This window comes from Dendrobates tinctorius, unplaced genomic scaffold (genome assembly GCF_039654945.1).
Source record: "Dendrobates tinctorius isolate UK_male_01 unplaced genomic scaffold, ASM3965494v1 ptg000049l, whole genome shotgun sequence".
Taxonomy (NCBI): domain Eukaryota; kingdom Metazoa; phylum Chordata; class Amphibia; order Anura; family Dendrobatidae; genus Dendrobates; species Dendrobates tinctorius.
The window spans coordinates 9,737,814-9,751,112 of NW_027361717.1; the positions used below are offsets into that span (position 1 = coordinate 9,737,814).

Below are 13,299 nucleotides of genomic sequence, written 5' to 3' on the forward strand. Positions count from 1 at the left end.
CAGACTGACCCTTCTCCGCCCTCTGTCCCCCAACCTTCCGGCATTACCTCAGCTTTTCACTATGTCTAAGTCTGATCGTACCCGCTCTACCGCCCCCCCCTGCACTTTAGTCAAGTACTTTGCATGTTCTTCGTGCAATCGCAAACTTCCCTCAGGCCAGTCCACTCCCCTCTGCCTGGATTGTAGCAATCCAATTCAGCCTGACGCCGTCCAGGAGCCATCTACGGCCCCAGGTGAGAGTGAGCCCCCCATGCCTGGCTTGGCCTCCTCGCTTTCTCAATCAGTGGCAGACCTCACCAGGGTGTCTCAGTCCCTGGTGGCCGTTCTTGATAAGTTGCCCCTGGACTCTTCAGCAGGGCCAAGCAGGTCCCAAATTGTTCCATCTGAATCAGCCAGCGGTAGTCGCAAAAGACCCAGGCAAGATTCCCAGCCGGAATCCTCTCCTAGTCCCATCTCACCGCATAGCCCTTCTCACCAGTCTCCCTCTCGGGCCTCCTCTCCCGAGTCAGGGGAAGCGCTTTCGGACAGGTCATCTGAGGGGATTTTAGAGCTGGATTCAGACCAGGATGCAAGCATGAAGGTCACAGTGCAGGACCTCATTGCTGCGATCCATCATACCTTCGATATTGCTGACTCCCCTGCGAAATCCTCAGATCAGGAGGTTTCGTTCAGACGGGCATAAACTCCCTCCAGGGTTTTTCCTTTCCATTCCCAGTTTGGGAAAATTTTTACCAAGGAAAGAGAGGATCCGACCAGACGCTTTCAAAGAGGAAAACGTCTCGGCATACTCTACCCATTTGCTAAGGAGCTCACGGACAACTGGTCGGCCTCTCCCTCGGTCGATCCGCCCGTGTCCAGGCTATCCAATAACACGGTTCTCCCGCTTTCAGGCGTGGCGTCCCTAAAGGATTCTAATGACAGGATTATAGAATCCCTGGCGAAGTCTGCCTTTGAAGCGGCTTCAGCGGCGGTGTGTCCAATCTTTGCTTCATCCTGGACAGCAAAGACCATAGCCACGTGGGCAGACGACCTTCGGCAGGGCATCTTAGATAAGGCGCAACCGGAGCATTTGGCCAATCTCGCCAATCAGATCTCCCATGCTGGGGACTATCTTCTCTCCGCTTCCTTGGATGCTGCATCCTGTGCAGTTCAGGCGTCAAGCAACGTTATTGCAATTCGACGTACACTTTGGCTAAAGGCATGGCAAGCGGACTTGTCTTCTAAAAAGTCCCTCACTAACCTGCCTTTTCAGGGGGTGCGCCTCTTTGGGTCCCAATTGGACCAGATTATTAAGGACGCCACCGGAGGCACGAGTTCACTCCTCCCTCAGTCCAAGCCTCGCAGACCCCCACTAAGGCGTCAGTTTCGACCCTTTCGGACTTTCCGCCGTTTCAATACGGCGGACAACTCCTCCAGCCAACAGAGACCGCAGGCTCGCCAGGAGAGAAGGAAAGTTTCCTTCAGACCCACGCCTTCCTGGCGACCCCACTCCTCCCAGGGCAGACCGTTCAGATCTAGATCTGGACGGTCTACTTCAGCATGACTATCATCGGGCACGCGAAGGGCCTTTCCAATTGGGAGGTCGACTTCTTTCCTTCAGAGACGTTTGGCTGGCCGCCGTGGAGGACGCCTGGGTCAGGGAGGTCGTATCCTCAGGATACAAGATAGAGTTCGTCTCTCTCCCACGGGATCGTTTCTTCGAATCCCGGCCTCCAAAGGATCCAGCCTTGATCCCGGGGTTCTCTACAGCTATCGCCGCTCTCCTCAGTTCCGGGGTGATTGTGCCCGTTCCCGAATCGGAGCGCTTCACGGGGTTCTACTCGAACCTGTTTGTAGTGCCGAAAAAAGACGGCGCAGTTCGACCCATCTTGGATCTCAAGCTGCTCAACAAGAGGGTCCGCCTTCGCCACTTCCGCATGGAGTCGCTTCGCTCGGTCATCGTCTCCATGGAGGAGCAGGAATTCATGTGCTCAATAGACATCCAAGATGCCTATTTACATGTTCCAATTTTCTCCGGACATCAGAAGTTCCTGCGCTTTGCGATTCGACAGCACCACTACCAGTTTGTCGCACTGCCCTTCGGTCTTGCCACCGCTCCCAGAGTCTTCACGAAGATCATGGCTGCGTTGATGGCTTTGTTGAGAGTCAGAGGCCTCGTTCTTTTCCCGTACCTAGACGATATTCTGATCAAGGCTCCCTCACCAATGTTTGTCAATCGTCCTGGACACTCTTTCCAATTTCGGGTGGATCGTCAACAGGAAAAAGTCCTGTCTGGTTCCTACCCAACGCCTGGTCTTTCTAGGTCTTCTGTTCGACACTCGTCGGTCAAGGGTCTTTCTCCCACAAGAAAAGATTCTCTCTCTGCAGCAGGAAGTATGATCGCTGCAGACCTCGCGATTCCCATCCCTCCGTACAACCATGAGGGTCCTGGGAAAGATGGTCGCGGCGATAGAGGCAGTTCCCTTTGCCCAATTTCACGCCAGGCCTCTCCAGCAGGCCATTCTGTCGAAATGGAACAGGTCGCCTCGGTCCCTGGATCGCCCTGTCCATCTTTCTTACCGGATCAAGCGGTCTCTCAACTGGTGGTTGTCGTCACCTCTCATTCTATCGGGTCGATCCTTCCTTCCCATTCACTGGCAGATAGTAACCACAGATGCCAGTCTCCTCGGTTGGGGTGCTGTGTTCCGCAACCACACTGTTCAGGGTCGATGGTCGGATCGGGAATCAGCGCTACCGATCAACGTTCTGGAGATTCGAGCGATCCATCTTGCTCTGGTCCACTGGGAAAGGCTCCTCAAGGGACTGCCGGTACGGATTCAGACAGACAACGCCACAGCGGTGGCATATGTCAACCGCCAAGGGGGAACACGGAGTGTTTCAGCCCTGGCGGAGGTGTCCAAGATTCTTCGTTGGGCGGAGATTTCCGTCCCGACAATTTCCGCGGTTCACATTCCCGGCGTAGACAACTGGGCCGCCGATTTTCTCAGCCGCGAGGGTCTCGCGGCGGGAGAATGGTCCCTACATCCGGAAGTGTTTCATCTGCTCTGCCTTCGGTGGGGAACCCCGGATGTAGACCTCATGGCGTCTCGCCTCAACAGGAAAGTCCCACAATTCGTGTCCAGGTCTCGGGACCCTCTGGCAGTGGGCGCCGACGCCCTGGCCGTTCCTTGGTCCCAGTTCGAACTTCCCTACCTGTTCCCTCCTCTGCCTTTTCTTCCCAAGCTGTTGAAGAAGATCAAGGCAGAAGGACTTCCGGTCATTCTCATCGCCCCGAATTGGCCCAGAAGGTCTTGGTTCGCGGACATTGTCAACCTTCTCGCGGACGCCCCCTGGAAGCTTCCAGACAGAACAGATCTGCTGTCTCAGGGTCCGATTTGCCACCCCAACTCTCGGCCGCTCAATTTAACGGCGTGGCTGTTGAGACCGAGGTTCTGAAACGAGCAGGATTTTCCGACCACGTAATTCAGACCATGATCCGAGCCAGAAAGCCATCATCTTCCAAGATTTTCTACCGTACTTGGAAGGCCTATTTCACTTGGTGTGAGACCAATGACGTCGCGCCCATGTCCTTTTCGCTCCCTTCAGTCCTAGCGTTTCTTCAGGCAGGATTGGATGCGGGGCTTGCCCTCAGTTCCCTGAAGGGTCAAGTTTCGGCGCTGTCCATTCTGTTTCAGAAAACGTTGGCTTCCCGTCCTCAGGTTAAGACCTTTCTTCAGGGCGTGGCTCACACGGTCCCGCCGTACCGGGCGACCGTGGATCCATGGGATCTTAATCTGGTTCTTGAGGTTCTGCAAGGTCCGCCCTTTGAACCCCTCAGGGATATTTCCCTTTCTCTCCTTTCTTGGAAGGTAGCCTTTCTGGTGGCCATCACCTCCGTCCGGCACGTGTCGGAATTGGCAGCTCTTTCGTGCCGCTCTCCCTTTCTGGTTCTCCACCAGGATAAGGTAGTTCTGCGGCCTCCGCCCTCGTTCCTTCCGAAGGTGGTGTCCTCGTTTCACCTCAACGAGGATATCGTGCTCCCGTCCTTTTGTCCGAATCCAACTCATCCCCGAGAGCGGTCCTTGAACAAGCTGGACCTGGTTAGGGCGGTAAGAGTCTATCTGTCTAGGACGACTTCCTTGCGAAAGACAGAGTCTCTTTTCATTATCCCTGATGGAGCGCGGAAAGGTCACCCGGCGTCAAAAGCCACCATTGCTCGCTGGATCAGATCGGCTATCCTGGAAGCCTACCGTGTTAAGCGTCGCGGAGCCCCTCCGGGTATCAGGGCCCACTCTACTCGAGCAGTGGGTGCCTCCTGGGCGGTGCGCCACAGAGCTTCCGCACTGCAGCTTTGCAAAGCTGCAACATGGTCATCGGTTCACACGTTTGTGAAATTCTACAGAGTCCACACCTACGCTTCGGCGGACGCCAGCCTAGGTAGACGGATTCTGCAGGCCGCGGTGGTGAGTCCGCTGGCCTGATGGAAGTTTGTTTCCCACCCCAGGGACTGCTTTGGGACGTCCCAAGGTCTCTGTGTCCCCCAATAAGGCTGTGTGCACACGCTGCGGATTTTGCTGCGGTTCCGCAGCGGTTTTGGCCGCTGCGGACCCGCAGCAGTTTCTGCTGCGGTGTACAGTACAATGATTCCCTATGGGAATCAAAAACCGCAGTGCAGACGGTGCGGAATTTTCCGCGCGGATTATCTGCGGTTTTCAATCCGCAGAAAGAATTGACATGTCAATTCTTTCTGCGGATTCTCCTGCGGTTTGCCATCTCCTCCATTGAGGAGATGAAAAACCGCAGGGCAAAACCGCAGAGCAATCCGCAGGTAAAACCGCAGGTCTTTTGACCTGCGGTTTCACCTGCGGATTGTACAAAATCCGCGCGGATGAATCCGCACCTTTTCCGCAGCGTGTGCACACAGCCTTAGGCGAACGAGAAAACAGGATTTTTGGGTTGCTTACCGTAAAATCTGTTTCTCGGAGCCTTCATTGGGGGACACAGCACCCTCCCATGTTTTACAGCTCCTGTTCTTACTTTGGTTGAATGGTTACAGTTGAGTTGTTTATGTTGTCAACCTATTCTGTTACTTCTCCTACTGCTTTCTCACTAACTGAGGAATTCTCTGCCGGTCGGTGGGGTGTACACTGCGGAGGAGGAGCTATCTTTTTTTGTGCATAGTGTCAGCCTCCTAGTGGCAGCAGCATACACCCAAGGTCTCTGTGTCCCCCATTGAAGGCTCCGAGAAACAGATTTTACGGTTAGCAACCCAAAAATCCTGTCTTTGAAGTTACTTGCTCTCAAATCAAAAGAAAAAAGCAATCAAAACATCCTATTTATGCAAAAATGGTATCGCGAAAACACCAGCTTGCTGCCCGAAATACATCCTAACACAGCTCGATGAACAGAGATAAAACCATTGACGTCATTGAATCTGGCGACACAAACCAGATTCTTTTAAAATTTATTTTACCATCAAAGGAAAACAAGCTAAAACTATACAAGTTTGATATTGCTGTTTGCTTGCTGACCTGGAGGTAATTTTTTTTTTTTTTTTTTTTTACAGTGGTAAAAGTGTCGAAATAGCTTTTTTTTTTTTTTTCATTTAATGTAATTTTGTCCCATTTTTTTTAGTAAATTAAACTGTAAAATTGTCCCACGAAAAAATAAGCCCTCATCTGTCAGTCGATACAAAAAATAAAAAAAAGGTTATGAGCCTTTGCAAGCAGGCGAGGAAGAAAACTGAAAATTGTCTTTGGGTTTAAGGAGTTAAACTGCTCCAGAGAAGGATGTATTCTATAGAAATGTATAAGGACCACTACTTATATAAATGCTGCAGCTTTACAGAAGACTCCACATTTTAGGGAAAGTTGTGTCTCCAGTTTAGTAACATATTTTCTCCTTTGTTAGAGGAACGTCCTGAGTTCGGGAGTTGTGCCGCAGATCTCCCTGATTATGGGACCGTGTGCTGGGGGCGCAGTTTATTCCCCAGCACTTACAGACTTCACATTCATGGTTAAGGTAACACATCTTCTTAATATAAGTATTTTTTTTTTTTTTATTTCGTTTGGCTTTTTTTCAGAAGTAGCACCACTTTTGTCATTGAGCTAAGCTTGGGATTCCAAAATCAGACATGTCTGGTAAGGGTTCTGTAATGTTACAAATGGGGATGTGTGGACCCAAGGATTCTGGTTCTGGTAGCCAACCCGAGCTTTATTTTAAAGTTCGGTTCTGGGATCTGAAGTGTATCCTAACTTGAACCAGAACCCGAACTCCATTGAAAACAAATTGAACCCAAACTTTTGAGCTGGAAAAATTAAAATCTTTTGCCTGGGGGTGTTTAAAGGGGTTGTCCCATTTAAGACATTTATGACCTCCACAGAAGAAATATCCTAAATATCCCTCTGGGACCTGCACTGGACTCTTTTACGGGTCCCAGTCTCCTCACCTGGAGATGACGAGGTTCTTGTACATGCGCAGTTTTCTGTGTACTTTTATGACCGTTTGGAAAATTGGCAAGAACAATTTCTTAGAACTATTTTTGTGCATATCCCATGAATAACTCAATCTTTCTTTAATAAAGCACTGAATCGACAAGGTGAGCCCACATCTTTCCCAGTAGATGATAGCTGAAGCATTCAGCCATTATCTGCCTCTAACAGCAGTGGGTGGAGCAATCAGCTGATCGCAATTCAAGTTCCCGTAGAGGACTAACAAATACAGTGAAAAGTAAAAAGTTTTGAAAAACAAAAAAGTTTACGTCGCTCCACTTTCCCCCCCCATTAAAAATTAATAAAAAATTACACATACTTGGCATTGCTGTGTTCATAAAAGTCCGACCCATTAAAAAAAAAATACCCCGTAATTATATCAATAAAACATCAGGGCGCAAATACCAAGCTTTTACACAGCTCCATCTTCTGAAAATTGTAAACGTTACAGGGCTTGGAAAGTGGTGACAAAAGATATATATATATATATATATATATATATATCTCAAATTTCGGACTTTTTTTCACAACTTAAATAAAACATAAACTGTACATGTTTTGGATCTGCATACTCGTGCTGACCTGTAAAATCATATTGCCTGGACAGTTTTTTTCTGCAACGTCAACGCTATAAAAAATAAATAAGTAAAAGTGCAATTGTTTTTTTTTTTCCCCTGCTTTTTAGTACTTCATATGATAAAATGAATGGTGTCATTCAAAAGTATTACTCGTCCTGTAAAAAAACAAACCTTCTTGCACTATATATATCATCAACCCAAAGAAAAAAAAAAATTATCGCTCTGGGAATAAGGGGAAGGAAATAAATAACAGAAAATCGCCCGATCCTCAAGGAGTTATGACCATGACACAAGAACAGAATAAGCTTTTCATTTACAGTGTGGGCCATTTATATGGATACACCTAGGTGGGCCGACTTCAAAATGGCCGCCATGGTCACCACCCATTTTGAAAAGATTGAAAAGATTTCCTCCCACATATACTAATGTGCCACAAACAGGAAGCGATATCTTCAACCATTCCCATTTAATTTAGGTGTATCCATATAAATGGCCCACCCTGTATACATGGAATCCTGGTTCTCCATCCTGAGACCGAGTGCACACTATTCAGGTGATCCAGGTTGCTGAGAATATTACAACTTTGGCAGTTTTTAAAGGACATTTTCACCTTTTAATGAAAAAGAAATTTATTGGGTGAGAAGTCGGGAACTTTTGGGCGCTAAGAATATATGGGTGCAATACCAGGCAGGTCTGCAGAATTTATGTAAGTAGCGGGAGATGTAATGGCAGCCATATACAGTACATTTTTCCCGTGAACGGAACATCATGGTAGTACAGGACGTCTCATAGGTGGACAACCTTTGTAATATCCCTGTATATTATATAATATATTGGAGTCATTCTGCTAAGCCCATGGATCAACCTCTGTCCCTGCTCTTGTCTCCCCAGGACACGTCTTACTTGTTCATTACTGGTCCGGATGTTGTAAAATCTGTCACCAATGAGGATGTGACACAAGAAGACCTTGGAGGAGCCAAAACCCACACTGCACTGTCAGGTTATTATCTCTTCTGTTCACCTCTGCCCTGTAGGTGTGGGTATAACGATGCAGTACGGAGACGTCCGTGGGTCATGCTCTGTAGTTGGGCATCCATGCTGTAACATCAGGCCCACCTGAGAGGAGCACACAAGTCGTTTGACCTTGATTTCCATTAACCACAGGCTGCAGTTTTGGCTTTTGAAAATTTAACAGGATTGAAACCAGCTGTCCTCCAGAAGGAAGAAAGCCGCCTCTCCAGTGATACCTTTATGGCGGTGGCTAGCTCCTAAGTCTGTGTCTGACTTGTGCCTTGCAGGGGTGGCTCATCGAGCGTTTGAGAATGATGTTGATGCTCTATTAAACCTGCGTGAATTTTTTAACTACCTCCCACTGAGCAACAAGGATCCAGCGCCTATCAGGGAATGCCACGACCCGAGGTGAGTGTCGGTGGCCTGAAAATCTCACATTACCAATTCTGCCTCTCTAGGCGATGTGCTGCTGCAAAACTAAAACCTGTATATGTTGGCGCTCATTCAGACATCTGATTTTCTCACGTACTGGAAAAACAGACCAATTTAGAATTTTTTTTTTCCTTCTTCACATATTCCCATAGACTTATATTACCAATGTTTATCAGACCCTCGGATCAAAATCGGACATGTCTCCACGGTCAGCATGTGTACAAGAACTCCAAACATATGAATGAGTCCTTCCATATATTCTGCACGATCCATATCACCCTGTGTATCCTAATAGGAAATATATGCGTGAAATTCACATTCTGACTTGTGGATCATACTGAGGGAGTTCCCACAATGTTAGAATTGAGAAGCCCATTGCACAGCTATTTTGCTGCAGTTTTCGTGTAAAACTCGCAGTAAAGTATATGTGCGCTTACAGCTAGATTATATCTGTCCATGTAACATAAGACGCATGATTAACCCCTTCGCGACCTTCCATACATTTTTATGATGGTGAGGCCTAATGCTTAAGACCTTCCCAGAGTTCTCTGCAGCTCAACAAAGCTCACTTCTTTTATTCATTTTGCAATTTACAATTTTAATTTTTTTTTGTTGTTGTTTCGCAGTGACCGTCTCGTCCCTGGATTAGATACTGTCGTTCCCATGGAATCCACTAAAGCCTATGATATGCTGGACATCATTCATTCGGTAACGTTTTCAGTCTCTTAAATCTCGTTAAAACGTTTACATCGATCCATCAATTTCTGCAGTTGATGAAACACCAGAAACAAAATTTTCAAAACATCTCGATTTTATCCAGTAGGAAGTATGAGTGCGATGTGCAGAAATCCCCGCACTTATAGCCTAGGGTGCCGTCGATGAGGTTGTAAAAGGGAACCTATCATCTGATTCATGCTACCCAAACCAGGAGCAGCATTAATTTCGGCCTGGCTGCACAACTGAAGCCAGGTGTATTGTCGTCTGAAGTGCTCCAGCATTTCAGAGAAAACATACTTTAAGGATCCGGGTAATGATCATGGACGGAGATGAGACTTGTCCAGCTGGCTCTTCCTAGCGCTGCTAGACGGGACTCCTCATGAAAGAGATCTGGCAATTGTCTAGAGCGGCACTGGGAAGAGACGGCTGGGCTGAAGCTGGATTAGTGTAGTCTCTATGGTCTCTTGCCAGATATTTAACATATATTTTCTCTGACGCACCAGAGCATTTCAGAGAATACTTGAGGGCAGGCAAACACAAGTGAATATACTGATGGCACGAGCAGGGCTTATTTCCATGGCTTCTTTGTATGAGTTTTCTCATTTCCCTGCTTTGTTTTATTCAGACTACGTTCCCACTACTTTTTGTCTTTTATAGTTTTTGGTATTTGGCTTTGATAAAACTCAGATACACTCAAGTGCGGAGTATATGTATTTTTTTTACATGTAGATTTTTATCATTTAATGCAATTCTATGGGGAAAATCCTTACAAAACTCAGCGAACCCTCAATAAGAATTGGCCCATGGAAATTAGAGTTCTGTAAATCCCATCCACTTTGCTTAAACTGTAAGATGCTGCATTTTTTTGCATCAAAAACTCATCTTGGAACGTTAGACTCAAAGCAGAATGCATCTGTTGCATCACTGGTCCTGTGAGGTCCTCAGAATGAATCAAGTGGTGAAGTATGAGATACGTGGCCCGCCGGACACCTACACTGAGCATGCACATTATTATTACAGTGAAGGAGACGTTCAGTATTCCGGTGAAGTAGTGTGTTCGCTTAGTCCTTCGGTGACTAGAACAAGCTAGGAGAGGAGGAACGTTGTCTTTCATTCAGTGACGTCTCGTGTTCAGCTGTAATAATATGCTGTGCGCTCAGTTTAGGGGTCTCACCTGCTGAGCTGCCAAGTCACTGACTTATCTAGAGCTCGCGGGAACAGTGAAATGGAGGCATTCACTCTTTCACAAAGAAGCAGCTGAAATATTCCTGAAGCGGCATCATAGAATACATATAGAAAAGATGATCTAAAGGCAATATATACGTAGAAAATACAATTTTTATTAGTACAGAGTTAAAATCACATAACCAATTACTAATGAGAAATAGAAAGGTGCAAAATGTTTACCACTCATAACGCTCAAGAACGCACAGGTCCAGGAGGGACATCACAGATGGAATATACAAACAATGCAGGTGTTAATACACTAAATTTCCTTATGCTAAGCCACAAAATACAAGTATTCATGCATAAGCCAATAACACGTTATTTATCTGGCGTCACCTAGTGCACCGCATATGTCACCATATTAGGATGGCAGAATAGCAACAAATAAATTACTAGCAATCCCCTATAATGGGGTTAATGCCACAACAAAATATCCCAATACAGCAGCATGTGGTCCAGGAGTCACACCACCCGGTACCACTGACGCTAATAGGTAATCATGGATTATATTATGTAATGTTTTTGGTCACTGGTATGAGGGACTGACCAGGTGATGTTGGGACTATGGATGTGTGCTAGGTACTATGGGCAGGGTTTATAGGCACTGAAAACCTCAAAAAGAGGAAAAAAAAAAATCCTCCAAAAAATTCAGTTACAAACCAGACAGGCCCAAATGCATCTGCACTAATACAGGGTGCAGCAGACCCAAGTAAAATGGCAGCTGCACAGGTGCATAAATACCAAATGAAACAGCCAGCCTACAATCAGGGATTGGCCGTGTGGTACACCAGTGCAGAAGGAATAATCCGCATGTGGCAGTGTTCACACAGGGATGCAGGGCTTCTGGCTCACAACCTCTTAGTAACACCATATAGGGGGGCTGCCCAGTGCCAACTAGAATGCATCCAGTGTGAACAGAGGCCACAAGTTTGCAGAACCATTTGGGCCCAACTGCACCCTGAAAGAAATATAAAAAGTGCACGAAAAAAAAAAATCAATATATGTAAGGTATTGTTAGATATTAAGGCCTTAATACGGAAGCTGGCAAACTGCGTCAAAGTTCCTTACGCTTGTCAGTCCCTACTCTAACATGAAAACCTCAAAAAGAGGAAAAAAAAAAAAAAAATCCTCCAAAAAATTCAGTTACAAACCAGACAGGCCCAAATGCATCTGCACTAATCCCGGGTGCAGCGGACCCAAGTAAAATGGCAGCTGCACAGGTGCATAAATACCAAATGAGACAGCCAGCCTACAATCAGGGATTGGCCGTGTGGTACACCTGTTTCATTTGGTATTATTGCACCTGTGCAGCTGCCATTTTACTTGGGTCTGCTGCACCCGGGATTAGTGCAGATGCATTTGGGCCTGTCTGGTTTGTAACTGAATTTTTTGGAGGATTTTTTCCTCTTTTTGAGGTTTTCATGTTAGAGTAGGGACTGACAAGTGTAAGGAACTTTGACGCAGTTTGTCAGCTTCCGTATTAAGGCCTTAATATCAACCAATACCTTACATATATTGATATGTTTTTTGTGCACTTTTTATATTTTTTCCAGGGTGCAGTTGGGCCCAAATGGTTCTGCAAACTTGTGGCCTCTGTTCACACGGGATGCATTCTAGTTGGCACTGGGCAGCCCCCCTATATGGTGTTACTAAGAGGTTGTGAGCCAGAAGCCCTGCATTCCCTGTGTGAACATTGCCACATGCGGATTATTTTCTCTGCACTGGTGTACCACACGGCCAATCCCTGATTGTAGGCTGGCTGTCTCATTTGGTATTTCTTCACCTGTGCAGCTGCCATTTTACTTGGGTCTGCTGCACCCTGTATCAGTGCAGATGCATTTAGGCCTGTCTGGTTTGTAACAGGTTTTATAGGCACTATTAGGTTACACTGTTGTGACACTAACTCCATTATAGGGGATTGTGAGTAATCTACTTGGTATTATCCTGCCGCTCTAAAACGGTGATACAGGCGCACTAGGTGGCGCCAGATAAACACACATTTTTGAGTTGACTGTGTCAGAAGGTCATAATGTTTTGGGCGTATGGTTTGAAGGACAGGGCAGAGACAAAGGTAACTCGCAGGCAGGGGACTTGTGACATGGGACAGCTTGGAGTAATTTACTGTGGTAGGTCTTGTAAGGGTTGAGTTAGCTGAAGCAAAGATGTTGAGTTAAATTTTATCCACATTGAGCATTCGAGTGTTATGAGAAGGGCAATATGAGTGATACACTCCGCGGTTCTGGACAGCAGAGAGGTAGATCCGAGTGTCCTCATCCTGTAGTTGGTACTAGAAGTCATGGGACATTGAGTTGTTACAGGTCAAAGGCATAAATGGAGAAGAGTAGGGGTTTAGGGGTCCCAAGACAGAGCCTTGGAGGCAGTGTGGGAATGGTGGATGGTAAGTGTGCAATTAGTGGGGTTTAAGGAGATCTAGGAAGGGGTCAGTCACATCTGTGAAGCAAAGGGTTGAGAGGATTTGTAATAGGAGGGCATGGACAAATGCGCAGAAGTTATTGAGCATAACAAAATATTTAAGAAATACAATTTCATACAAAATTATTATGTTGTTCTTTTCTGATTTCTGTCTCTTAGATTGTTGATGAGCGAGACTTCTTTGAAATTATGCCAAACTATGCCAAGAATATTGTGGTGGGCTTTGCCAGAATGAATGGAAGGACAGTTGGAATTGTTGGAAACCAACCAAAAGTTGCATCAGGTACTGGGCCTGGAACTATACTAGACGTTAAGAATCTAAAAAGAATGTGTCTTCCGATTATGACCTATTGTTTAAAAGGAACCCGTCGCCAGTTTTTTTAGTATCCCAGCAAATGCCACCACCTTTTTCTGCTGTTAAGCATTTCACA

The 13,299-nt window shown here is 46.5% G+C and overlaps 1 protein-coding gene across 2 annotated transcripts in view; it reads left to right on the top strand.

The window, feature by feature from the left end:
- PCCB (propionyl-CoA carboxylase subunit beta) overlaps positions 1 to 13,299 on the top strand; it is a 76,076-nt gene that overhangs the window by 16,825 nt on the left and 45,952 nt on the right. For both annotated transcript variants that reach the window (XM_073576497.1, XM_073576496.1), the window contains exons 6-10: positions 5,890 to 6,000; positions 7,940 to 8,048; positions 8,347 to 8,467; positions 9,118 to 9,199; positions 13,028 to 13,151. In XM_073576497.1, coding sequence (XP_073432598.1) covers positions 5,890 to 6,000; positions 7,940 to 8,048; positions 8,347 to 8,467; positions 9,118 to 9,199; positions 13,028 to 13,151 — 547 coding nt within the window. The remainder of the gene's footprint in view (positions 1 to 5,889; positions 6,001 to 7,939; positions 8,049 to 8,346; positions 8,468 to 9,117; positions 9,200 to 13,027; positions 13,152 to 13,299) is intronic.